At 51.3% G+C, this 26804-nt stretch overlaps 2 protein-coding genes across 4 annotated transcripts; both read right to left on the reverse strand.

Moving 5' to 3' along the window:
* Nucleotides 1–201: 201 nt before the first annotated feature.
* On the reverse strand, nucleotides 202–8325 carry OPTC (opticin). Of its 2 annotated transcripts, XM_072814911.1 has the most exons (7): nucleotides 8202–8325; nucleotides 6739–7021; nucleotides 5467–5602; nucleotides 3813–3971; nucleotides 2829–3031; nucleotides 1590–1685; nucleotides 202–1087 (listed from the first exon to the last, which is right to left on the reverse strand). In XM_072814911.1, exons 2-7 carry the CDS (start codon nucleotides 6955–6957, stop codon nucleotides 917–919), a joined length of 984 nt encoding a protein of 327 aa, XP_072671012.1. In that variant the 5' UTR covers nucleotides 6958–7021; nucleotides 8202–8325; the 3' UTR covers nucleotides 202–916. The 2 variants fall into 2 exon arrangements, with proteins under 2 accessions (XP_072671012.1, XP_072671013.1); XM_072814912.1 differs by lacking the exon at nucleotides 8202–8325 and having other exon boundaries at nucleotides 6739–7088.
* A 2989-nt stretch (nucleotides 8326–11314) lies between these two features.
* On the reverse strand, nucleotides 11315–24946 carry PRELP (proline and arginine rich end leucine rich repeat protein). 2 transcript variants are annotated; one of them, XM_072814910.1, is made up of 3 exons: nucleotides 24775–24946; nucleotides 16254–17233; nucleotides 11315–13873 (listed from the first exon to the last, which is right to left on the reverse strand). In XM_072814910.1, exons 2-3 carry the CDS (start codon nucleotides 17215–17217, stop codon nucleotides 13698–13700), a joined length of 1140 nt encoding a protein of 379 aa, XP_072671011.1. In that variant the 5' UTR covers nucleotides 17218–17233; nucleotides 24775–24946; the 3' UTR covers nucleotides 11315–13697. The 2 variants fall into 2 exon arrangements, with proteins under 2 accessions (XP_072671011.1, XP_072671010.1); XM_072814909.1 differs by having other exon boundaries at nucleotides 24765–24944.
* Between the last annotated feature and the right edge of the window lie 1858 nt (nucleotides 24947–26804).

The following is a 26804-nucleotide window of genomic DNA, read 5'->3' on the forward strand; positions in this document are numbered from 1 at the left end:
ATCCCAATGTGTAGCCTTTACTGATAACCGTGCTGCAAATACTCCCACCACGGCCAGTTTCAAACTACCAAGGTGATGTCACCGAGAGTGTCATTGGGGAGCGATGAGCACGTGAGCGATGTCATTGTATAGTATGTCATAGACATAAATAAGTTCAAGAACATGGTTACTAGTAAAATAATTGGGAAGTAATGAGTCTGAGTATTTATTACATTTATTTTCAACATCATATATTTAAATGCAAGCTTATAATTTAATCTTTAATAAAAGCGGTGTTTAATGACTGGCGTATGAAATTCTGGAAGATGTAACAATTGGTTCTGGAAGCCTTGTAGTAAGAGCTGGCTAAAGCATGCCACTGCTTCTCCCGCTTCCTCCTTTTCTTCTCCTCTTCCTCTTCCATGACTTCCTGACATTCTGTGTGGGTAGGAGGGATGGGGAATATTTGAATGAGCTTTGCTGCAGATGCTACTTTTCTCTGAGTCAGGAGCCGTAAGGTTTTCCTTAACAGGAAAGAGGATGAGAAATGCGAATTTGGTTACTGAAGGACATTCTGCACATGCACACGTGTGTATGTCTACGTGTGTGTATATCTGTGCATCGGTGTGTCTGTGTACATGTGTCTGTGTGTCTATGCGTGTATGTCTGTCTCTGTGTATATGTCTATATGTCTATATGTCTGTGTATATGTACATGTCTGTGGATGTATATCTGTGTGTATATGTGTGTGCATGTGTGTGTGTGCTCGGGTGTAGCAGGTGGAGGAAGGGAGTGGGGGTGAGTTTTGCAGTTGGCTTGGGAGGCTGATTCCCCTGTGAACAAAGGACACCCTGTGGAGGTGGAGGCAGTCTGTGCCTTTGGCAGGTGGTGAGGCCCCTTGCTGGGGAGTGGGGAGCCGTGAGCTGGGAGCCGTGAGCTAGCAGCAGTGGCCCGTGGGGAGCCGAGGCAGGCAGAAGTAGGCGCTGGGGAAGAGGCCCAGGTTGATGGGATTGCCATCCAGGCGGATGTCTTCCAGCCACCTCCGGCTGTGTTTGTGCTCCTCGGGGTCACAGAAGGCGTCTGTCTGCATGGTCTCTATCATGTTATTCTGGAAAGAACACACTGACAGCTGCCAAACCTATGCCTGGAGAGGGCCCTCAGGCATTACTGAAGGCAGATCGGTGAGCTCTCCCCACCAATTCCCCTCTTGAGAGTGGAGAAACTGAGGCCCTTATGGGCCATGAAAGGCCATGCAGCAAAGGAGGGAGGAGAGATGGCCCCTGGAGGCTGGATCAAGAGCAAGGGGAGAGAGTAAGAGAGACAAGAGAGGAGAAGGAGACAGAGGGGAAGGGAGGCAGGGAAGTAGCAAGTAGTCAGGTGAGATGGGATATAGGACATGGAGGGACAGGAAGCGTTTTTAGGAGAAGGAAAGGAAGGCGGACCCACTGAGTCTATGGACAATGGTCTGGGCAAGATCTCCCATCCCTATTTCCAGGAAGCTCCCAGTGAAGGAGGTGCTTGCCCCTACTGCCTAAAGATGCTCCTGGTTATCTGCCCCCTTCCCCTCCCCAGCTCTACTCAGTGGTCTTGCTCCTGGGGAGGCTGCTTACCTGCAAATGCAGCGAACGCAGGCTTGGGGGCAGAGGCCCAGGGATGGAGTCCAGAAGGTTGTCAGCCAGGTAGAGGAACTGCAGCTTCTCGAGTGCCTAGGGAGGAGGCAGAGGGCACAGGAGGCTGGCCAGTGCTGCTGGGCCAGGCAGTGAGGGGCGCCTGGTGTGACTCTATTCATTCACTGAGGGGTTTCCCGAGCCTCAGCCCCATGCCAGGCTCGGTACTGGGTGCTCAGGGGATGCCCAGTCTCTCCGGAGCTCCCAGGCACTCACTCCCACCAGAGGTAGAGGGACTGCAGGTGCCACTGAGATCTGGCAGCCGAGGGAGCATGGGGGAGCTGGTCAGCTGCTGATGAGGAGCAGGGCAAGGGCCGGCAGGGACGGGGTGGGAGGGAGGACGAGGGGACCAGCCTCACTCCAGCCTCAACTTTTCTGCTAGCAGAAGGCATTTTTCCCAAATGAAAAGTCTCCAAACGCTAAACCAGGGACGGCTGTGAGGAGCGTGTTCAGGAGACACCCAGAGCAGCCGAATGATGGCCACGGGCACACAGGAGGCCAGGCGGAGAGGGTGGCAGAACTGGGGGCAGGCTTGTCCACACGCCTGCTCATTTCCTCAGGGGACTGCTCCTGGAGCTCATCCCAGCCCGTGAGGCGGGCAGCCGCAGGGGCCTGACGCGGGCCCTGTGTTAGCTCGCCCTTCCCGTGGGCACCGGCCGCCAGCAACAGTCAGACTGTCTCCTTAAGCACTTGCTCACAGAAAGATGGTGATTAGTCAGCTAGTGGCGGGGAGGAAAAGTTTCCGTGGAGTTAGAGTCGGGTCTGGCAGGACTGCAGGTCACATGCTAGCCAGTGTTTTAGGGGAGCAGAAGCTGAGGGTGCAGACAGGTGGATGGAATGGACGTGCAGAAAGAGGCCAAGAGGCCACATGCCCAGAAGAGGGACAGTGAGAGCTGCTGACCTTGGCTTCTGGCAGCACCCACCCCCATCTCCTGTAACAGGCCCACGAAGCCAGAATGTCCTTCTCCTGGAGGTCCTTGGGCTAGGATGTTGTTAAACAACCCCCCCACACACCTTTTTTTTGAGTCAGAGTCAGTCTCTTGCAACAACAACAACAACAACAACAAAAGGTTAATAAAACAAATGGGAACAGATGAAGAAAATGGGGTTTGATTTTCATACCCTGAACAGGGTCAGAGCAGGGATAGCCCATGAGGGCCTGGTGTGTGCGGATAGGCTCACCCTGAGAGCTTCAGGCTGTATCCCTGAACTCTGGAGCTGGTTGTGGCGGGCATCCAGCACCTCAATGGCAGGGGGCAGCGCAGGCAGGGCTGCCAGCTGGTTCTCTGGGAGGATCAGGTCCTGCAGGGCGGGCAGCAGGCGGAGGGCGTCGTCATCAATGGAGGAGATGGAATTGCTGGAAAGGTCAATTCTCTTCAGCTTTGCTGTGGGGCACGGGGAGAACACAGAGACACAGCGCATGCCACCTTTCCTTGCCCTTGCTGGACCCACCTGTCCCCTACTCCATCCCTTTTAAGACAGGGAATGCCAGCCAGTTCTCCACCTGGATGAGGTCCAAGCTGGAAGAAATAATGTTATAAACCAGGACCCTGTAGGAAAGCCCTCAGATTCTGCAGTGCTTGCCCATGGAGTTCTGCCCTGAGTGGTGGCTGCCCACCTTGGATGGGTTTGGTAGAGAGTGAGATTCAACGGGCCCACCAACCCCTGGACCCATTCCACCCCCACCCTTTACCATTAGTTTACACAAAAAGATGCTATAGCCCAGAGGGCTGAGAATTAGTGATGGAATCTAGGTGAGAGCCCAGGTCTCCTATTCGAGGTGGGGTATAAGGAGCAAAATAGACAACAAACGACAAGCAGGTAAACAGCGTCAGTGCTATGGAGTCAGAACCCAGGAGGGCACAGAGCTACAGCAGCTTGGAATCCTGAAAATGTAGGCTTGATCATATCTCCCCCTTCCCAGCTTTCCAGAGCTTTGAAGGGAACAGAACACTTTTATTATCCAAAATCTTCAAGGGAAGGAATTAGAGAGACTTCGGGCTATTTCCATTTGGTAGCTGGAGAGAATGAAAACTAACAGGGAAAGGCTACCTCAGGTGGGACACTGTGTCTGTGACTATTTGTGTGGCTGAGTGGCAAGGCAGATGGCCCTGGGGCACCCCCATGCCAGGCCCATCCCCCCTCTTCTGCCAGGGCACTGCATACTCAGCCCCTTGAAGTCTCCAGCTCGAATCCGGCGGATGCGGTTGAAGCGGGCATACAGGTAAGTGGTTGTCTTGGGGAGAGGAGGGATGTTCTCCAGGTCAGCATCATCACAGTACACAGAGGAGCCAAGGCACACGCAGATGAGACAGGTGGGCAGGCCTGGCCCAGGTGGAAGACAGAACAAAGGGAGACCCTTCTTAGACTTCCTTTAGCCTCTGGGACCAACGGCCCTCACTCCAGGGAGTGTCTGAGCCCTGGCCAGAACTGAGGGTCACGATGCACTAGGGCAGTGCTGCTGGCTGCTCCCAGCCTGGCACTCAGACCCGTTCCCAGGTACTACCCGGTCCTGGCTCACGGGTGCTTTTATCAGGCTCCAGTCCTATGTAGGTTTTCCTGGACCTATGTGGGCGTTTCTAGGACATCCGTTGGTTTCTTTTCCATGGGGCTCCTCTCTGGTCCCCAAAGGCACACTGACAATGAAATAAAGCCAGAATTAAGTGGAATGGCCCAGGGTTGCTGGCTCTGCCAGCTGCCTTTTGGGTGAGGAGTAAGACATGTTCTGTATGGCTCCAAGAAATGTAATAGAGCCACGATGGAGTGGCTTTTGATGGAGTGCAATACATTTTCCCTTCTTGTCAGCATCCCAGTATTCTATTGGGAAACAGCTCTCTACTGTTCTCATTCCATGACCAGTGGTCATTAGACACAGGCCAGGCCATCAAACCCAAACTGGCTTTAAAAAATTGGGAGGCACCACTGGCTCATACCACTGAAGAACGCATGTGGTTTCCATCATGTGTCATTACAAGGGACAGAGATTATGGGAGACCACCGCCAGTACAGCTCGAAGGGGAAATTGGTTAACAGCGACACATCCCCGAGATAAAGAGGCAGCTCTGTTTTGCAGGCAGTGACTAGTGTAGGTGGAGCAGAGAGGAGCTCAGTGTCCTTCTTATCCCAATGCCTTGAATGGCAGGTCCAGCTGAGGCCCTTTGCAGTCCTGGGAAGCCTGGGATTCTATAGCTCTAGAGGTCATGGATTCCTATTGATGCCCCAATACCCAAGGTCCACCCAAGGCAAATATCTCAAGAGAATAGGAACCGGGGACCAGCAGGTCAGGAATTAACTGCATCCCTCCTCTGCTTCAGGCCTGATCCCCAGCAGAGTGCCACCCCCTTATTGCCAGCTATGCCAGCGTCCCAGCCTCCAGGAGGGTGTCAGGAAGGGGAAAATGCTACTAAAGAGGGAATTTAGAACTGAAAAGCAGTATGACTGCTTCATTTGCCTCCGTGCCAAGTGACAGCCACAATGTTATTTATTCTTCTCGACAGGCTTTTAATTGTCTCTAATCTAATTACCATTCAACCTGCTCCCGTAGTGATGCTATTAATTAAGGTAGGGTGGCTCTGCTAGGCATAGCAGAGTCCTTGCCTTTTTCCTCCATCCCATCCAATTTGTACATACAGCCCAAAACCTTAGGTTTTCTTTCTGTTTCTTACTGTGGCTATTTCTCCTCCTCTCCCTTACAGTGAGGGCTAGCACTGACCCTCTACTTCCTACCCTGACCACACTTGACTGTGGGAGGCCTGGGGGCTGGGTCATGACTGCAGATCCTCTGGCCTTTGCATATTGAGTCGTGTGACCGTGGACTCACCGTGGCTGTTTGGGGAGCCCAGGACGCCCAGCTCCGTAGGCCTGATCATCGTGGGCTTCAAAGATAGGGTCCTTGGAGTCATTGTGCTCTGAGCAGAACTGATCCCGGTGGGAGGAGCCAGGTTGGTCACTTTAGCCTGGAGACATAGCACACAGCACACACTTGGCCAGGTTTTTGCCTGAGAAAGGACTTTACTTTGAACTCTGGGGACCTCAGTGACTAGTTTTACATTTGCAAAGAGTCACTGTGGAGAAAGAGGGAGGAAGGAAGTGAACTTCTTTTTTAAATTTTTTTTTTAAAGATTTTATTTATTTATTCATGATAGTCACACAGAGAGAGAGAGAGAGAGAGAGGGGCAGATACACAGGCAGAGGGAGAAGCAGGCTCCATGCACCGGGAGCCCGACGTGGGATTCGATCCTGGGTCTCCAGGATCGCGCCCTGGGCCAAAGGCAGGCGCCAAACTGCTGCGCCACCCAGGGATCCCTCTTTTTTAAATTTTTAAAAAGATTTTATTTATTTATTTGAGAGAGAGAAAGAGAACACAAGCAGGGGAAGGGACAGAGGGAGAGGCAGGTTCCCGGCTCTGGTGCCAGGACCCCAGGATCATGACCTGAGCAAACGAAGAGGCTTAACCAACTGAGCCACCCAGGTGCCCCAGAAGGGAACTTTCTAAAGACCAGGGGATCCAACATCTTCCCTATATGGAGAAGGAAGTGGACCCAGGGAGCACTGAGGATCAAGGAGGCAGGCAGCTGGCAGCCCTGCTGTGCCAGAGCTAGAATCCTCATCTCTGGATCACCCAGGCCAGCGTGCTTCCCCTTGCCCAGCACTGACCAAGCTCACGCAGCTAATGGGTGTAGGCTCCAGTTCAGCCCCTTGGAAGGCAAGAAAGGGCCAGGAAAAAGCTTCAGACCAGAAGACAGCATAAGAGCAGATGGGGTGGCAGAGCTTCTTTTTCTAACGAGAGGATGAAGACAAGGCTGACCCCCTTCCCAGCGAGATACGGCTTATGATCTTCCTTAAAGGCATCAGGACAGATACATGACTTTTAAGGGCGAGGTGTCCCACCGAGTTTACTACAAACCAACAAAAAACTTGAACGTTTGTTGTCCTGTTTCTTAGTGTCATCTAAGTGACAAGTTCTTAGGGAGGGACCAGAATTTCCACCTCCTGGGGAGAGAGGAGGAGGCTTGAAACACCTACAAGGGGCCAGGCCTCCGGTGCTCAGCGTCTTATAGGGAACACCGCCAGTCTGCTGTCGTGCCCTTACCTCAGGGAGCTGGTCCCCGTAGTCCATGAGCCCCTCGTAGTCGCTGAGGTCAATGACCTCATCATAGTTGTCCGGGCCCAGGACATAGTTCCCCAGGACTACATAAGAATCACCTTCCCCGTGCATCTCATCTCTCCGCTTCCTCTCCTTGGGGAGAGAAGCTGTCCCCGCTTCCAGCAGCACCAGGGCCAGCAGGCTCAGAAATGCTGGGAGCTTCATGGGGACCCTGGGAGCAGGTGGCAGCAGAAGCGAGAATGGGGTCGAATCACCTCAGCGTCCAGTCCTGGGGACAGGGCAGGAGGAAGGGCAACAAAGAGGCAGGGCTCTCTCTCGAGCGTCGTGGGAACAGTTCACAGACTCACCCTGCTTCCCATTCCCACACTTGTAAACCCAGGCCATTCCTTGTACACTCAGCGTGTTCATTGCATGTGCAAACCCCCTAAAGGCTGGGGTTATGTCTGGGGGTGGGAGAGCATCTCCTGGCAGCCCCTCCCACCACCACCCCACGTTAGTGCCTAAATGCTCCCACCCACACTTCTATTCACTCACACAGGCGTGTGTAGACACCTGGCAAAAGCTCGTTCGCTCCTCGCATGCCTGTTTCCTAGCTGCCCACCTCCCTCCTGATTAGGCACATTCTCGTGCACGTCTACGGATGTTCTCTCTTATACAGCCACACACACAGAGTACAACCATTAGTCACTCAGCTAGATTTAGATAAACTTCATCATCAAGAAGTCTTGTGGCTTTTTAAAGGATTGTTCAGGAGCTCCTAAAGAATTATTCATTCACTCAACAAACATTCATGGCATGTCTGTTATGTTCCCAGGCACTGGACTTATCTCTGGGCGGCAGAGGTATGCAGAAATAAATAGGGCACATCTAATGAGAGTGCATTCAGAGCACCTGTGTTTAAAAACTAATGTATAATCTAAAAAAGAATGTTTATAAAATATACTTTCTAAATGCAGCTTTTTAGTAGCAAATGATTACAGGAAACCAAGTGTTCTTGCAATGTGGTAGTGGTAGTACGTACACGTCCCGAGTCCCCTGGGTCTCTGGGTGTGTGCACAGGTGAGAATGTATGTGCGTGATGGGCCCGTGAGCATGTGATGAGCATGTGTACATGTGTGCACACATGGGCAGGCAGGGGAGGAAATGGGTGTGGTGTGGGTGTGAGGGACCTGGTGTGTCTCTGGTAGTGGAATCCTCCCCAAAGCCAGCTGCATCAGTGCCTCATGAGCGGGATTCTCCCGCTCTATTCATTTAGCTGGGCTAGGGGAAGCCCTCTGCAGCAGCAACAAGGAGCCCTCCATCAGAGCCTTCCCCCATCCCTTCCCTCCAAGTTCCCTGCCAGGAGCCCTAAACTCCCTCCCTTCTTCCTCAGCTGCATCTGCCAGCCCAGCACCCTAGCCCTTCATTTGCATCCCGGTGGGCCCAAAGCCTCAAACTGTGAATCTTACCCTGCAGGTACTCCCATCCTCCTGTTCCAGAACTGAGCCTCCCCTCGCAGCTTCTAGAGAAGTGGGGACTCTGGCGGAAAGGTTGTGCAGGTTGTGCGCAGTGGGCCAGGGTATGGCCAGGGAGCTGGGCTGAGGCGGCCAAGGCCAATCAGACTTCTCTTCTGCCTGGTGTCCAGCTGTTTCCCCTCCTCTTTGCTCAGCGGGGGTCCCCCATCTTATTCTTGTGTCTGGTGAGAAGGAATTCTCTCTCTCCCTCTCCCCGCCACCTCTCCATAGGTCCCCCCTCCCTCTCCCCCTCCTCTCTCCTTCTCTTTCTCTGTCAGCTCCTCTTCTCTTCTCTAGGCATTTCTTCAAGGGGCTGACAGTTCCTTGTCTCTAAGGGAGCAGCAGCAGGTGATGGAGCACTGAGAGGGATGGGGCTTACCTTTCTAGCTTTTTTTCAGACAGAATCCAAAAATTCCAAGAGGCCAACTTAAGGCACTTTGAGCACACTGCCACCCACCACCTGGGGCCCCAACAAGAATCACCAGGGGGAGGCTCTGCAGACTGGGGCAGTTCTTCCACGAGAAAGTGAACGTGGATGAAGTGGATCTCGAAGATCATCTAGTTCTCCGATGATGATGATGATGATGATGATGATGGCAAGGAGTATGCAAGAAACGTTCTCCATCCACTGAGGTGCACTCCGGTCATGCACACCAGGAGCCACTGGGGAGGTCCACAGGGGGCTGAGAAGAATCTTCTTCACCCCCATCCCCTGTCAAAGATGTCTGTATAGGAGACATTGTCTTTTCCTTGGTTTGTCAGGCTGCTGTGTGAAGGCAGGAGTGGAAGGGTCTGTGTGTTTGCCAGAGGTGTTCCTCAATGCTGCCCCTTGCTCCCTATTCCCTCCCGCTGACCAGATACTGAATCCTGACTATGAAGCCCCCGAAGATCATCTAGTCCCAACCAGCAGGGTGTTATCCAACAGACAGGAAATGTGGGTCCAGCTAAGTGCAGTGAGTCCCAAGGTCACACAAAGCCAGTGCGGGGGCCTAGATTTGTCTAGAGAGAGTTGTCCTTTGTTCATAGGACCCTGGCCCTTTCCCCCTTATCTCCCCAACCCTACCCACCCCAGCTCCAAGATCATGTGCCTAGATGCCCTCAGAACAGATGGCTTTGGCAAGACTCCTTTCTGCCCTGGCACACTAGCCCAGAGGTGCAGTCTTGGCCTGCAACGTCCCTGGGCACCAGCTGGTGAGGGGGTGGCATCCCCCAACCCAAGGACCTGGTCACCACAGGAACATACATTCCCGTGCCCCTGGCAGCCCACCATCTGGGGAGAGGCAGCAACAGAGGCTCTGCTGGGTGAAGAGAGAGATAGCCCTGGAGCCAGCAGGGTGCCCAGGAAGCAGATGGTACACTTGGCACGCTGTCCTCTCTGACTTTCTTTCCACAGCCTGGGCTTTGCAGGCCTTCCCCCATCCCCCAGTCAGGCTGGGCTCAGCTCCCCTTCCCATCCCACAACATTTATTCCCTGTGAGGAAAGCAAATGCGACTGTTCATTCATTCTCCCTGCCTGTTCCCACTCTTCTTCCCCACTTTCTCAGCAACAAGCACTTCAAATGGTCCTCCCCCAACGCCTTTTCAAGCTCTGCAGGCCACAGGCACAGCCAGTCTCCTCTAGGGTGCATGCACAGGCTCCCCTGCACCCTAGGAAAGAGCCCCTTTGAAGCAGAAGTCACTTCTCAGACCCTCTCCCAGCTTCTACTCTCACATTTACAAGCTTGGCCGTCACATGCTCTAGTTCCTATGGAGACTGGGGACTGTCCATGGCACGCGTGTGTGACCTGTGTGGGAACCCACTAACCATCATGCCATTGTGGCATGCAGCTCAGCATCCTGGGAGCACACACAAGGGCGCCTGAGGTGCAGGTGCCCTTCTAATCCCTGTGTCTCATTAGGAGAAGCACAAGGCCTGCTGATGGAAAGGAGGTGGCAGGCTGTGGGGACAGGAGTCTGGCCAGCTGACCCTGTTGCTGCCCCTTTCTTGGGCAGGCTTGGAAATTTCAGGAACCCTCCTGCTTTTTGGACGACAGGGATATATTCCCTGCTGAGGGCTTGTAGCCACATAACTCTGTAACCTAAACACATTCCTCTGTCTTCCTCAGGCGTGCACACACACACACACACACACAATTGCAGGGTATACTCCCTTTTGGCTCATGCTGTTTCAGCTCCTGGTTATATGCTTTTTTCCCTCTCCTTCCCTCACCTGAAGATCCAGCTCAAATGTTAGGAATCATTCTGGTGTCCCTCCACGGGGGTAGAGGACCTCTCCACCACGCTCTTTGTATGCTGCGTTACTACACACTCAGGATGCGGGATTACTCCACGGACTTTCCCCTTTCCCAAGCTAAGAATTCCTCAAGGGTACAGACAAGGATATTACCTCTCCTTGAATTCTTAGCTGGCAACCTTGCACACAGTCGATGTCCACTGAAAACCTGCTGAGTTGAACTAAAGCAGGTATTAAGGAGGCACAGTGGGAGCAGTAGGGCAGCATCGGGCAGTTTTCATTCTAAAGAAAATGGTGTAGACTGAGGGGCCCATAAACCCACTTCTGGAATCAACCTTCTGCCTGAAGACAGACTTCCGGGCACCTGGTTCATGCGCTTCCGCATGGCCTGTAGGACTTTGCTCTTCGCCCTGGTTGCGGTTCTGTCACTAATTTGTCTTTCCTGCTGTGGCTCTGGAGCTGGATTGTAAGCTCCACTTGGTGGAGAATTATTCTGTGTCTCTCTGAATCTGGCTCCAGATGAGCGTTTTGGAGACCCTCAACAATTTGATATCTGTGGTTTGAAAGACTCTGAGCCTCTGGGCTTCAAATGTAGCCATCAGATCTCTGATCTGACTTTAGGAAGAATTTTTCATGACAGTTGTGATTCAGGGTAAATTTGCCAAGGAAAGACTTTGGAATTGTTTTCTTAAGAGTTTCTTAGGAAGCAGAGCCTTTCTCCATCCACCTCCTTGGAGCCAGGTAAGAGGTGGGGGGTGGTGTGTGGGGGGGAGAGGGGTAGCAAGATAACTTCAAGGTATTCTCAACTTGTTCACACTGTCAAGTTCAAGCAGGATATTTTTCATATTCCTTTATTTCTTCTGCTGTAAAGCGTGTTGGAGTGTAAAAGTCGTTTCACAAAGTTAACATGGTTTTGAAGAAAGAACAGATACATGTAGAGTAACCTACACATCTACTCTCACACCTGTCTATGTAGATGCCAATGGCACTGAAAGAATGAACTTGCTTATGGAGGAGGGGCTTCCGTCAGCACTGGGCAGAGGGGAGCAGGGGATTTGCTGTAAAGTGAACTTCCCCTGAATCCCCTCTGGCTTACAGCCGCAGGGAGCAACGCGGAAGCAGACTGCATCTAGATGGGGCAATGGGATGATGGTGTTTGTTTTGCTGCTGAAACAAAACAGTTTAGATTTTGCAGGAGCAGAAATGCCCCCTGCCCTCAAGGGACCCCAGGAGCTGTGCTCCCCTGAGGGCCTCGTCCGAGGGACAGAGATTGCAAAGTGCGAGTTTGGTGCAGAAGTGGGGGCTTATCCAGGCTTTAGCACCAGGTTGCTTACAGCCACAATAATATATTGACTTTCAACAGGAGCCTTGGAGAAACCAGCAGTAGCTGGGAAGGATGGGCAGCTAGAGGGGAGCATGGGGAAAAACGTTAAGGGGAAATGGACCCTGTTTTCTGTAAATGAGCAAAAGAGAAAGGAGAGAGACTTCTGTGGGAATTTCTTGAGGTTAGGGTCCTAGCTTAACCTAATTTCTTAAAAATCCCTGGAATGTTTCTCAGCCTAACGAGGGTGGGCACTGTGTCCTACTTATTTCTAGAGCATCCACCTCCCCCCCACTCCCCAACATATACTCTAGGGAGCTATAGAGGGGCAACATTCCCTAGAGGAATGAAGATGAATGAGCCCAGGCTCATGGGACCCAGGCTCTGCTTGGAGGCCTGCCAAGCCACTCACCTGGCCCAGGTGGGGTGGGGTGGTGGTTCTTCAAGGGGAGGGATGGTCCATATAGGGAATAACTTACTGCAAGTGGCAGCAGGGATAGTAGATAATTCGAGTGTGGTTTAAGGAGTGGAGCCACAGACCAGACTGTGAATGCTGGAGAGATCTGGGATCCAGATGTGGGGGCAGAAGTTAGAGGGACCACAAGGTCAGACAGCACACAGGAAGAAACTACATCCTCACCTGGGTTCCTGAAGGTTCCCATTTGTGCTCACTTGTGATGGGAACCAGCCCCCCACCCCCCAGCCTCAAGGCCACCAGTACCTTTGCACCCTGTACACCCCAGAGGAGACACCACACACATGACCCATGGCTCTTCAAGCTGGAACCTGAGGCCAGCTCCTTAACCTTGTAAAACCATCCTGAAGACAGGCAAGAAGACAGGAGCCAGCTGTGGCCTGTACCAGCCACCAGGTGTCACTGATGCATCTGCCTTAGACCGGGAAGCCCGGCTGTGCACGGTGCAACGGGCTTCTACCCCGGGAGCTCCACCCCTTTGAGAGCACTTTCTCAGGAACTGCTTCCGGGCTTTGGACAGGATTGGGCCACCACATTGATAGAGAACAGATGGTGGGGTGGGCTGGTGGCTCTGTACCCCTCACTATGGACACTGTGTTGCTCAGGGCATCAGGCCTCTTGTCCAGACTGGCAAGGGGGCTGCAAGATCTATCTGCACCCACAGGGGCCCATCCCCAGGGCTCTGACTGCCAACGCCTCCTCCATTGGCTGATCCCTAGTTCCTGGAGCTGTTCTTCTCCTGGACTGCTCCTTCCTGCTCTTACTCTTGAGTAGAAGAGGCTCAGCTATCCCTGTGAAGAGACTGCCAGATGCAGGTCCTCGTGAGGAACCCTGACCCTCCACCATCCTTCAGCCACTCCCTTACACTTCCTTGCTGGAGAACCCGGGCTGGTAGGGAGCCAGTGCAACGTCTGGTGCCAGCGAACAGGTCGGTGGAGCAGCAGTTTTAGAAGGTGTGATCTGTGGCTAAGGGGCCCGTTTGGGCCATAGCTGCCTATGATGGTGGAGTCTGCAGCAGGACTTTCCAAAACCTCACCTCTGGGCTGCTCCTGACCACCTTCTCCTTGTTTTGGCCAGGACCAAGTTCCAGATATCAGCCCATGGCCCCGACTTACCCCAGGAGTGAGAGGAGGAGAGAGAAGAAGTTGTCTTTAGACACACATCTATGCTTCTGGTGCCAGAAGTGTGGGTGTGCAGTGGGTGTCTTTGAGCTGGCTGAACCAAATCAAGCCCTTAGACGTCTTGCTCTAGAAGCTGCAGGTGCAGCAGAGTATGTGGCTAGTTCCTGCCTTGGGAAGATGGGATGAGAAAGACAAAGCCGGCAATGAGAAAGGAAGATAAAGAACACGAATGGTGGGCACAGGCACCCGGGCCACCAGCATTCAAGTGTGGTCAGAGGAGATCTGGGTGGCAGAGTAAGGCCTAAATGACCACGGACTGCAGCAGGCGGAAGCACATCATGAGGTCCAGCGGGATGGGCGGCTTCAGGTGGTTCCCATCCAGCCGCAGGTAGCGGAGGTGTGGCACATTCTCCAGATCTGAGGAGAAGTCATGGAAGGCAACTAGGTTGTTGGGGCAGATCTGGGTCCCATTGATTTCTGTGGAGAAAGAAGGGAGAGGTCAGCAGGTAGGGTGGGTGGGGGTTGGGACAGATGGGGCTGGAGGCAAAGATGAGGAAGGAGAAGGGGGCAGACAATTGATGATAAGAATTTGAGTTCTCTTCTCTGGAACTGGCTGACCTTGGGAATGTGCCACCGAGGTTGAGTCAAGCCTGCCCACCCCCAGGTTTACTTTACTTGTTTGTAGAATGAATTAAGTCAGAACCAATCAACCATTACTATTGGAAATTCACTCTGTGGAGTCACAGAGGAAGTAAACTGTGAGCTGGACCTTCAAAGACAGGTGGGGCCACAGCAGGGTGGAGACGTGGGGGTTGGTGTTTGCTAGAGTGACCTCCTATTTGAAGGAAGTTGTAGGGGCAGCAGAGCTCATGGCAGAACCCAGGAGTAGTAAAAGCACAGTGAGCTGTACTGGAGAGAGAAGCCGGGCAGCTCAGCAGGAGCCAATTTGTGGTAGACTTTCAAATGGAAAGCGAGATTCCACTTTCTCCTTCACCTCTGGTGAGATGATGTCACGTGAAATGATGTCATCTTCTGAATGAATTTCTTATTCCCCCTCAACCTTGCCTCTTTCATCAGCGTTGGGGGATCAGCATTGTTAGTGATGTTCTTCTCCTTCTTGGTCTTCTTCCTCTCTGTCCATCATTGGAGTAGCAGAAAGAGCCCTGACTTAGGTGGATTTTGTTCTTATGACCACTGTGACTTTTTGGACTGTCACCTTACCACCTTGACATTCAGTTCTCAAATCTGTGAAATGGTGGGAGGGGTACCTGTCCCTCACTTCAGATGAGAGAATATTGGCAAAGGCATTTTACAGGCTGTAAAGGACAGGGAAGTTGGCAGCATTAAGGTCATTGCTGAGAACACGGTTAGCTGATCTAGGGCCAGCTCTGCCCACTCTGTCCATCGGTGACACAGGAGACAGGTGGGGCGCAGGGGATATACACGGGGGGGGGGGGGGGGATTTTTCTGACTTCAGCCTTAAAAAGCTGGATGTACCCTAGCAGCCTACCCTTCCACACACTGATGGAGACCTGCTGGCCACTGAGTAACGTGATTCTTAGGATTTAATTTATTTATTTGACAGTGAGAGAGAGAGCACAAGCAGGTGGAGTGGCAGGCAGAGGGTGAGGAAGAAGCAGGCTCTGCACTGAGCAGGGATCCAACCCCAAAGGCAGATACCCAACCAACTGAGTCACCCAGGTGCTCTGAGTAAAGGTATTCTTTCTGCCTGGATTTTCGGCTCATCTAGCTTTTAGGGTAATACTTTCCATCAGTTTACTACCTGCAGGATAAAATTAGTTTCCCCTTTTCCAGAATTTGCTTTTTGCCAGCTTAAAAAAAAAGCCTTCCCCTACTTCACGTAATTATCCCAGATGAATGAATAAGCCTGTTCTCCCATCCATTTGTTTCAAGATTGTAGAAACTCAACAATCTTCTCATTCTTTGGTTTGGAAACTGGGGATTCCTAATATTATCTTAGGGTTGCTGCCCTTTCCCCTTGGTTCCCTGCAACCCTAGAGCTGTAAATTCCTGTTGTGGATGGAACCTGGTTTTTTTTGAGGACCAGATAATATTCTCTCTTGTTTTTCAAGTTTTCTGTTAATGCTTTGCTCAGAGCCAAACTGGGACTTCCAGCCCTTTCTTCTGGGCTGCAATTTTTCCCCCAAGCTCAGGATCCTATAAATGTAGTTTGGGCAAATTCTGCCTTAAATGTACTATCTTATATGATTGAATATTCCAGCCTTGCAGCTAGGTTCAGAAAGCGCCTGTACACTGGCGTGTTTCTCTGGCTGCTGCATTTTACCAGCTGCCTATCCTGAGCTGCCTTTCTGTGTACGTCTTTTAGAGATTCTCCAAAACCTAGGCTCAGCCTTCCTCTCACAGCTGCCAGCTTGTGCAAGGGACAGGCCCAGGACATCTCAGAGTAGTGATAGTCAGAACACGTTACTGTTCTGCTTTCGTGAGAATGTCCAGGACTACATTCCATGTCTACCTGTAGATCTGGAGGGCAGAGAAGCCGGGGCTGACAAGAAGGGACAGAGGAGGAAAAGCCGTTATCCTTCAAGCATGGTATTCTGGGCACTTTATCCGTATTACCCTGTTAAATCCTCATATCAACTTTGTGACAGAAGGCATTGTTCCCGTTCTCATTTTACAGATGAGAAAACGTGGCAGAGGTAAAATATCTGTTCAAGGTCACACAGATAGTAAGGGGCAAGGTCAAGGTTTGAAGTCCAATGCCAGACTGGGTGCTATTTTGTTCTACACCCCCCACCCCGGCCCAAACTCCTAGAAAGGATTGAGACAATAAGAGCCTCCACTTCTCTGGCCATGGCCCTGCCCTGCCCCCACTCACTCTCTATGCTGTTGTTGTTGAGATACAGGTGTTCCAGCTTGTTGTTGATGGCAGGCACACTGCTGATCTTGTTGTGGGACAGATGGAGCACCAGCAGGTTGGAGATGTTGAAGGAGTTCTTGGGGAGCCCCCTGTCTGACAGCCTGTTGTAGTTAAGGCGAATGAAGGCAAGGTTGGGGAAGCCCTTGAAGTATCCATTGGGGATGGTCTCAATCTTGTTGCTGTCCAGGTAGAGCTGGTGAATGGCTGCAGGCACCTTGGGTGGCATCTTTCTCAGGATGTTGTGAGCCAGGTTGAGTTGCATGAGGTTCTTGAGGCCTTGGAAGGTGTCAGGCTTGAAGACACCATCACTCAGCTTGTTGTGTTGGAGATCCAGGAGCAGCAGGCTGTCCAGCTTGCTGAAGACGCCGGGTGGGATTCTGGAGATCTGGTTCTGGCTCAGCCTCAGCTGCTCCAGGTTCCGGGGCAAGGCCGAGGGCACCTCTTCCAGCTGGTTCTTCTCCATGTAGAGGAATACTAGACTGGGTAGTTTCTCCAGTACCTTCTGGTCTATCTTGCGAATTCGGTTGTTATCCAGGTTGATCCACCTCAGGCCTGTGGCATTTTGGAAGGACTCCACTGGGAGCTCAGTTATGAAGTTGTTCTGCAGATAGAGGTAATGGATGCGGGGTGGGATGATAGGGACCTTTCGGAGGTTGCGGCTGTCACAGTAGAGGGCAGACGGGAAATCAGAGGGGCAGTAGCATTCCCGGGGGCAGTCGGGGAAGATAGAGGGAGGACCTGGTGGGAGGGGAGGGGGCAGGTCTGTAGGCTCCGGTGGCTCATAGGGCTGAGAAAAGCTGGGTGTAGGCCTGGGTCTGGGCCTGGGTCTGGGTCTGGGTCTTGGTCGTCTTGTTAGCTGGCCTTGGGCCACTGAGGCCAAGATGAGGAGAAGTGGGAGGAGCCAGCAGAGGGATGACCTCATGATCCAGGTGACACACCTGCAGGGAGGAGACACACGAAGTCATTAACCTTCTGGGCCTCCATAATTAAAGGCTCTGTCTTGGCACTAGTGTTGGCCAGGACGAGCTCCAGTGAGAGAGACCTGTTGAAGCCTCTCTTTGTCTGCCCATATCCAGGAGGTAAAAATAACAAGGACTTGAGGGTTTGGACCCCCAGCCTACATGCCTAGCCAGCTCTGGGAGGGTGAGACATCCTGGCAGAAGGCACATTGACTGAAAATCAGGAGCTCTGGGGCTTGCTGGAGAAGACCATTAACCTCTCTAGTGCTTGGTCTCCCAACTTGCAGCATGAACAAATCACCCCTGTTCCTAGAAGGGGGATGTTAGGATACGTGAACTATAGAGTCCTAAGTGGTACATCTGGAAGGATCCTAAGAGATCCTATGATTCAATGGTTTTCAGACTGTGCCCTGATATGTGGAGCCCCCTGAGGGAGGGAAAACAAGTGGGTGGCCCTGGGGCACCTCCAACTCACCCCTGAGCCAACCTGAGTGGCTCTGTGTTTTGTTGTTGTTGTTGTTGTTTTCTTTTTTTTTATTTTTATTTTATTTAATTTATTTTTTTGGCTCTGTGTTTTTAAATTTGTTATATATAGAGGTTTGACCAAAGCATGTATTTGAAAGAAGAGCTGCATTGCTAAAAACGGTTTGAAATTCACCAATCAAGCCCAGATTCTACTGTTTACAGAAATTGAGTCCCGGAGGGGTGGAATGGCTTGCCAAGGCCAGGAAGCTGTTGAACACCAATCCTGGGACAGAAACCCAGGCCTCCTGCTTTCCAGAGCAGGGCTTGTGGAGGTCCTGGAAAGGAAGGAAAGAGCTGTGGACACACTTGTGTCTGGTGTCTGCCCCTGCTTACTCCTCAGCTCTGTGCTCAGCTCAGGGAAAGCTGGTCTTTGCCAGCAAGAGGCATACCAAGAATTTCTCCCCAGATGTGAAGGCTCCTGTGAAAATAAACAGGGAAGGGATCAAAAGCTGTGGGGAAATCACTTTCATTTCTTCTGATTTGGTATCACTGCCCCCATATCCATGGCAGTTGTTGGTGTTGAGACTGGCTATGAAGAAAAATTTCCTGCCTGCCTCTGTGACATAGTGGAATAGGTCACTGAAGGCTATATTGGGGTCAGGCTCCCCAGTGGCTCTGGTGACTCTTCAGATAGGGTCATGTGGATTGAGTTGAATTAAGCTGGAGAAATAGCAATAGGATCAGGGCTGCAGACAGAGTGGCAGCTCCCACCAGCTTCCTCCCCTCACACCGTCTCCTCCACAGGGCCCGCCAGTCCTATGACTCTCCCCTCTGGTCTACAGCCAGGTTCTCTGTTCCCACAACACTTCCCCTAGCCTCCTTACTGCTTCCTCATGAGGTGGTGGTCTGGGGCCCAGAGATGCAGGCTTCCTGAGATTCTCTGACCTAGAGCAGGCCACAGTGTGTCCCCAGCTGCATCTGGACCCTGGGATCCTGCCTGCCTGCCTCTGTGCCAGGACTATCACTGTCTTTCCTTTGAGCCCACATCCACTTACACTCCTCCCTTGCATGCTTCTTTCTGGCTCTGCTCAAAGGAAAAGGATAGAGGCCTCTCACCAGCTGCTTAGTCCCAGGCCTGATGCTCCGGAGGCATTGAATGTGACAAGAAACGGGAGAGAGGGTGGAGCTCAACTCCAAGGGGAAGAAGGGGGTCTCCCTGCACCTTTCATACACACACACCCTTGACACCTAGCCAGCTCTCTCTTTCATGCACACACACATGCGTGCACATAAGCAAACCCATGTCCACATAGTACTCTGAAGATGGGAGGAAAGGAAGGAAGAGATTGCCCTGCAGCCTCTATTGCTTCCCTACCTCCCTCTAAGGGGGTCTCTCCCCAGGCAGGCCTCTCTGAGGGGGTCCACCAGGTCCATTTTCTTGGGCCTCTCATCAGAAAGAAGAACCGTGCAGTTAGAATCTTGGCTTTACCTCCAGCTGAGGATCCAACAGTCCCACAAGGGCTGAAAAGAGCGGACATTCATTGTAAACTCCCATCTTGTTACCGGGCCCCACACCACTCAGGATTGGGAAACTATGAATTAGTATTTCATAAGTCCTGTAATTTTCTCGAAAATAACACAGACATATACACTTTAAGGGGTTGTTAAAGCATTAGTATACTGAATGCAAACATTTTTAAGAGCCCCAATTTTTCCGACCCTATTTATTTGGGCATTTCTTTATTTTCTGATCACCTGAGAGCCAGAAGTAAACATAAAATCTCTCAGGATATGAAGCCCTGCTTCAGGGAGGCTCCCCAGCACTGGCTGTGAGCTCCCCCATTTCCCTTCCTTGCCTTTGTCATCAAAAGCATCTGCCTAGATATTAGACCTCGAGTTAAGCAAGTAACACGTGTCTAGCACTTACAGCAAGGGTGGCTCTGTGTGGCTCACTGACGGGGCAGCTGGCCTTTGCTCCCCGGTATTTCTGGGTAGCTGGGGGACTGGGCAGCCCTGGTGCTCACAGTTAGGAGGGCAGGCTCACAGGCTAGCCTCCTGCTCCTTCTGTCCGCAGTGAGCACAAGTCCTCCTCATCCCCAGCTCCTGCACCGGACCCTTTGGGAACTCCTCTTATCTTCCCTGCCACCCTCCAACCCCAACCCCCACTGACCTCCTGACCCTTTTACATTCCAAACCTCTGAGACTGGCCAAGCTCCGCTCAGAACCACTAGGAGGTTTCGGAGGAAAAGTTCTCTACCCTCAGTCCATGGAGAAACACTGCATCTGTTCAGCTCCCCTTATCTGAGCCCCAGGGCTCAACCACTCTCTGCTGTGGGTATGTATGTGTGTGTGTATGTGTGTGCACACGCCAGATCCCATGCTTCTTTCTTGAGAAAATAGAGTTCATTTCTAAGGCTTTTTTCACTGGGCAACGCCTCTTCATGCTGGAGCCTGACTGTCCAGAGGGGAGGTCCTGACAGCACAGCTATTGCTCTGGCAATACTCAGCGATGCCCTAAGTCCCTGAAAGCAGAATCTGTGTGACCAAGTGGAGGCCCCTGGACTCCAAGGGGAGTCACAACTGCTCCCCCCCACCCCCCGCCACAAAGCCCAAAGTCACATTTTCTTATGCTTCTGCCTTCCAGAGCCTTCCATCCAATCATAAACTCCCTTAGGTTGGGTCATGAGTGTGTGTGATTTTTACATTTCATATGTCTTTGCAGGCATACCTCCCCACCCCACTCCCAGCTTTCTGCTGGGTGGTGCTCACTAGCAGTCCTCAGGCTCCTGCAGACCAGCAACAACCACTAAACCTCACCCAGCTCCATGCCCCAGCATGGGCTCTTGAGAGCTGCTGCTCCATGAGGGCAAAGCCCAACCCAATGTTCACTCACTACTTCAGAACATTTCCTATGAGAGTTCTCAGTTCAAATTTCCGTTCCAAGTGTTGGAGATCTGGGCTTAAATCCTGACTCTCACCCTCCATCCCAGGCTCCTCATTTATTAAGATGCAATGAGATCACACGCACGAAGGCGTGTGGTAGAGCATAAAATCTCTACAAATGGCAGGGGTTTCATTTATTCACCTATGTATTTATAAAAGAGCAGATCCTCTAGGGAGACTGATTTTTAAAGTGAGACAGCCCTCATCCCTACCTAGTTCATGAATTCACTCATTAAGGCTTGAACACCAGGACTAATGCAAGGTTGAGGCTCAGGACAGGGCTGTGCTGAAGTTCGCATGGATTTGTCAAGTCAGTATGAGCAAGTTTAAGGCTAATTGACTTGGCATGGAGAGTCTGGGGTTGGGGTTGGGCTGGGAGTAAGGTTGGGTGTGTCTCCCAGGGTTGAAGAAAGATTATTTCACTCTATAGTTGACCCTGGAACAACATGGGTCTGAATATCATGGGTCCACTTATATGCAGATATTTTTCAATAAATACATGTACAGTCCTATAAATGTGTTTTCTTTTCCTTATGATTTTTAAAATCACGTTTCTTTTCTCTAGCTTACTTCTTGTAAGAATACAGTGTATAATATGTAGAGCATACAAAATATGTGGTAATTCACTGTTGATGTTATTGGTTAAGCTTCTGGCCAATGGCAGCCTATTAGTAGGTTTTGGGGGAATCAACAGTTATATTGCAGATTTTTGACTGTGTTGTGAGGGTTGGCACCCCTAAGCCCTGTGCTTTTCCAAAGGTCAACTGTACTCACTGGTAGTCTTGTTCTTGTCATATTTCCTGCCTACTTGGTCACCCCTAAGCCTTCACAGCTTAAGTCAGCCAGTGACCCTGTCGTGGGGAATGGGGCTGCCCCTGGCCCCAGAGGCACATCCATGGACATTAGGATGACCCTCTTTCTTTGTTCCCTTCTTTCTGTCTAAAGTCAGACTTCTGAAAGCTGTCCTGCTTCCTTTGTCTCTTCCTAAAGCCCAGAAGGAGGTTGGAAGCCAGGAGAATCAGGTGGTCATTTGTTAGCCGAGGAGTTGAGACAGCCACTCTCCCCGACCAGGCTGCCTGAGCTCCTTTCAAGGGGCTCCTCATGTCTTCAGCTAACAAAAGGGCTGATAAGGAGGCATGGTGAATTCAACACACTGTTGATGGAGCTGTCCCTTTCCTGTGGGGTGAATCAGTATAAGGGTGAGCCTGACAGGGGTGGTGGCAAGAGAGCTTTATGGTACATGCTAGACAGGGGATGAGGTTTCTCAGCCTGTCTTCAGCATCAGTTTCCTTACCTGTAAAACGGATAACAAATCTTCCCCATCCCTATATTCCTCACTCAGTTGTTGTCAGAAACAAGTGTGATAAACAACTTTAAAATGAACCACAGATTTAAAAAATCCTAAAAATAAATATAACACTATTATGGAGAGACCATCTGTCTCCCCAGTGTCTACCACAAGGCAAAGTGTAAACAGAATGAAGTTTTTCTGGCCTGAGGCCACTAGTCCAGAAGAGCACGTTTTCCATTCTGAGGACCCAGGGACGAAATGGGGTGAGATGGCTGTCCTCCTCTGACAGCCTGTCTCCTCACCATATCCTTCATTCTGCCTCCATCCCTCAGTATCTCCAATCCCTGAAGAAAGTCTGGAAGAATCTGTCCGATGCCTTGAGTACTCATAGATCAGGGTTCCAACCCTGCTTAGCTGGAGAGCTTGGGCAAACCTACCTCTACTCAGCTCTAGTGTCCTCATCTGTAAAGCAGGCATATTAACACCTTCATATCCGATGGTTTTGAGGGCTAAATGAGTAGATGTGGTTAAAGTGAGTGCTTAGTGAATGTTAAGCTGTTGGTGACATATTTTCAAAGTAATGGGGTCTCTTTTCCTTTAACTTGGCCAGAGGGCAGACCTGCTCTCCACTCAAAGGTAGGGATTCTTGTAGGTGGGTACTGGCTCCCATATTTCCTCCAGCTCTTCCACACACAAAGCAGCCTCCTCCCTGTGGGGCCTGCGAGGCCACACTTGGGTCTTAGAACCAACTAGTTGGAGAGACCATAGGAGCCTCCAGCTACCTGGGAGAAGGCTCACTTTGTCTTTCCAATTCACTAACCCCACCTGAAGCCTTTCTGTAGCAGGTAAGGGGATGCTTGCTCACTTCCTCAGCTGGCTCTGGAGACCCCTGTGATCTATGACTTCCCTTCCCAACCTTTTGCACCTGGCTTTTCTGCCCCCTTCTAGTCTTGACATGCTTCCCTCGCAGGCCCAATAAATGAGGCTGCCCACCAGGGAGGTGAAGGGGGAGCACAGAGCTTGGTGTTTAGTCCGACCTCTCTCTGTGCACATCAGGACAGACAGCTATCAGGCAGGGGGAGAGGGGATATAGAGGGAATGGGGAAGAGCCCAGTCCAGTGCCCAGCGTAAGGCAGATTGGCAAGTGAGAGGAAACAGAAGCTCTTTGGAGCTATCTTGGGGGAATTTTCTGAGATATGCCTGATGATGCAGTTGCTGGTGCTTGTGGGGAAAAGGTAGAGGAGGGCCCACTGGACATCTTCTCTATTCCTTCAGGTGGCTTGTTCCTACTCCAAGGACACTCTGGAACTCCTCCACCAGACAATTCTTGTCCAGGAAACCATACAGTCCTTCTGCCTAGCTCATACTGCCTTGAGTCCTGGGCTCTTCAGTCCCCACATGGGTGTCTCTCAAGCCCCTGATTCAGGTGCTCAAACCCTGGCTGACCATCAGGAGCCCCTCAAGCATTAAACAATAGATTACTGGGCTCCATCTGGAAGGAGCAGAGTGAGGGGTCCAGAAATCTATATTTTTAGTAACTTCCCTTATCCCCCACCTTGCTCCCAGGTGATTTTGAAGATCAACCACATTTGGCGACCGAGAGCTGCCCACCCCTACCTGCCCTGGCACAGCACTCCCTCTGCTGTTGCAGAATTTAAGAAGTTGGGGGGATGATGGGGCTACTTGGAAAGGAGCCCCATTCAATCATCCACTTTGGCTTCCCCCTCCCTGACTAAGGAATTACTATCTTTTTGCCACAAGGACACCTTATCAACCTGGGATGATTTTGAAATTGGTTTAAAAAGAGAAGTTTTCTGGCTGCCTGTAGAAAAAAATAAATGAGCTGCCCCCAGTGCCGGGAATCAGGACCTCCAAGTCTTGGAAGCTGGGATGCTTTTTTCCCTTTCTTCCCAAAAGCCAAGTGGTTTGGACCAGAGAGGGACATTCAGAGCTAATGGGAAGATACTGTGCAGGTTAGAAAGGCGCTTTTTTTCTCCCTCCTACCCAATTAAGTTCTAAAGAATGAAAAAACCCTTCCAGCGCTTGCTGGGTTCATCTCCTCCCTCTCAGCCTCAAATCAGGACACATGGTTTTCTTTTGGCTCTCCCATCTCAGTGGGAAGACTCACTTTCTTTTTGCTCTTCCAGCTGGGGAGGCATGTGAAAGTGTGAGAGACAAGATGGATCGTGTGTGTGTGTGTGTGTGTGTGTGCGCGCGCGCGCGCGCGTGTCTGTCTGTCTGTCTGTCTGCTGGCAGCCAGTCTCTGTGTGCTCTAGCTCTGCTTGTCGTATGCAGTCAGAGAGTGGAGGTAAACGGACAGGACATCCTCATATCGTGTGTGTGTGTGTGTGTGTGTGTGTGTGTGCATGTCTTGCGAAAATGCAGCCCCTCTGTGACGTGTGGGTGCCCTTGTGGCGGTGTGTGACAATACGTGAAGGGTGCAAAGAAGTGGATTCTAGAGTCAGGTTTCCATAGAAACACCTGCTGTGTAGAATACTGTGCGCAGTATAACTTCCTGTGCCACAGCAAACAACTGAACCAAGAAAGTTTAATTTTTGCATCAAGCAAATACATGGGCATAGAATGAGAGAGAGAAGGTAGAGGAGGAGGGTGCAGGAGAAATGTGGAAGAGCTCATTGGGGCTCACTTGAAAGGAGAAAGGCTGGGAGGAAGGAAGGAAGGAAGGAAGGAAGGAAGGAAGGAAGGAAGGAAGGAAGGAAGGAGATGGAGACCAGATCAATAAGGTTGGTTGGACAGAGTAGGAGGAAGCCTTCTGGGGAAGGGGTCTCCCCCATCTCCCCCTGGGCTTACCTGCACACACCTGCCTGTCCTCTCAGCTGTGGGTTTAGTCCCGGGCAAGGCTCCCCCTCTTCCTCCCCCACCCTTCGGTGGGGCTGTGGCAGCAGAGAGCCGGCTAGAAGTTCTAACCTCCCAGTGGTGCCTGCGTGCTTGTATTTGCCTGGCTTTTCTTCTCCCAGATCCTAGTAGGGTGGGGAGGTTAGGTTAGGGGGAGGGACAGGCAGATTGTAGGGAGGGAGGGGAAGGAGGAGGGAAGAGGGGAGGGAGGGAGGAGGGAGGAGGGGGAGAGAGAGGGAGAGAGGGAGCTTGGGAACGGAGGAATGACAACAATAAAGTCTTTATTTGGCAGCCAAAAACTCCCAAAGACTTCGTCCACACACCATGCCCACTAACGGACTCGTTTTTTAATAACATTTCCTTCTGCTGCTTCTGTTTCTGGGGGGAGATTGTTTGACCTGTGTTTGGAAAACAAGCCAAATTAACAGAGGAAAAAGGCGTGAAAAGCAGCTTTTGTACAGGCCAGAGCTGCAAAGCTGGGTCCAGCCCCAGCCTGTTTCATTCCTCCTCCTCACAGTCGCCACGCTTCTGATGCCCATCACTTCCCTGGTGTTACATTCCTAAGCCAGTGAGGGGTGTGGGATGTTTCCTCTGAGCAGTGACCATCCTGCCCTTCCTCGCCTTCTCTAGGAGGGTGACAAGGGAGTGGAGTCTTGCTGTGCAGTGAGCTGTCAGGGAGATGGCTTTGGTTTGGTTGCTGGAGGGATGCTCTGAGGACCAGAGAGGGAAAGGTCTGGCCTGAGGGTCACACAGCAAAGGCAGACAGAATTCAGGTTTGACGTAAGATCCAAAGTCTCTGTCTCTAGCTCATGTGGACAAAATCAGTGTCTTCTTTCAACTTCTCCAAACATCTTGCACTCAGGAGAGATTTGGGGGCTATATGGTCCTCACACAAGGTACATGAGGAAATCCAAATGCCCCCTGTCCATGTCATCTCAGAAGACACCTCCAACAATCCTCCTTAATTAAAAAGCTGCAACATATTTGCAATTAAGTAGTGCCCAGAAAAACTTCCTGTCACCCCAGGCACCCCAAGTGATTACTTGAAAAATCAGTGCTGACATTAGGGTCAGCATCCCTGGGTTCCACCACTTATAAGCTGTGCTATCTTGGGCAAGTCAGTCGATAATGTGGAACCTCCATGTCCTCATCTATAATATGGGATGATACCAACCTCACAGGGTTGGTAAGGTTCAGTGATGTCATAAATGGGAGGGCACTTTATAAACCAGGAAGATGACTGGGTTTAGGAGAGAGATGATGGTGCCTGCGAGTCAGCCTAAGCAATGGAGAAGGAAAAATAAAACCCGCTCCTTCTCTCCTACCCCCTTTCCATCCTAAAACTCATGCCTTCCACACCCTGCTGGGGAGGTCTTGCTGGAAGCCAGCACAACTCTAGATTCCCATTAGCCTGCATGTGCCAGGTCACTTGCACATTTTATTTTTCATCCAGATGGGATAATGTCCCCTCCTGCAGCCGGAGCCCATCGGATCCTTCAACTTGCTTGTTTGCCTTTGTGTAGCAGGTAGTAAGCAGAGTTCAAGAAAGATGAGCAAGGTGCATGAGGCACAGGGAGGGTGGGCAGGGAGTGAGGGGAGGCACTAGATCGTGCAGGGTGAGTGTGTGTGTGACTTGTATCTATTTTCATGGGGTTCCATCCACATCCCTGAGTCTATGCTCATTGACGATGGCCAACTCCAAGCCCTGCCAAGCCAATGTGTCTCTTCGTCCTTTCCACCCTCCCTCATTTGCTCTATCCTAGGCTCTGCAGAGAGAATCAGAATGAAGCATACAAATGGCTAGGGGAATATTCTAGAATGTCAAGAGTAGAGTTTGCTAATTGTAGGCCTGTGGATCTAATATGGCTTGAGGACCCAACATGTGTTTTGATAGCACATTAACAAAAAACCCTTTTTATTATGGCACATTTAAAACATATACACATTTACACAGAATAGTATTAATAACCCAATATACCCAACACCCGGCTTCTG

Source organism: Canis lupus, chromosome 38 (genome assembly GCF_048164855.1).
Source record: "Canis lupus baileyi chromosome 38, mCanLup2.hap1, whole genome shotgun sequence".
Taxonomy (NCBI): Eukaryota; Metazoa; Chordata; class Mammalia; order Carnivora; family Canidae; genus Canis; species Canis lupus.

Excerpts from the sequence above, each read along its gene's own strand:
- OPTC (XM_072814911.1), bottom strand. The coding sequence starts at position 6,957 with ATGAAGCTCCCAGCATTTCTGAGCCTGCTGGCCCTGGTGCTGCTGGAA. Across the intron at positions 5,603-6,738 it reads ACGGGGACCAGCTCCCTGAG|GCTAAAGTGACCAACCTGGC; the intron begins GTAAGGGCACGA and ends CTATGTCTCCAG. Across the intron at positions 1,088-1,589 it reads TGCGTTCGCTGCATTTGCAG|AATAACATGATAGAGACCAT; the intron begins GTAAGCAGCCTC and ends TGTTCTTTCCAG.
- PRELP (XM_072814910.1), bottom strand. The coding sequence starts at position 17,217 with ATGAGGTCATCCCTCTGCTGGCTCCTCCCACTTCTCCTCATCTTGGCC. Across the intron at positions 13,874-16,253 it reads CAACAACAACAGCATAGAGA|AAATCAATGGGACCCAGATC; the intron begins GTGAGTGGGGGC and ends CTTTCTCCACAG.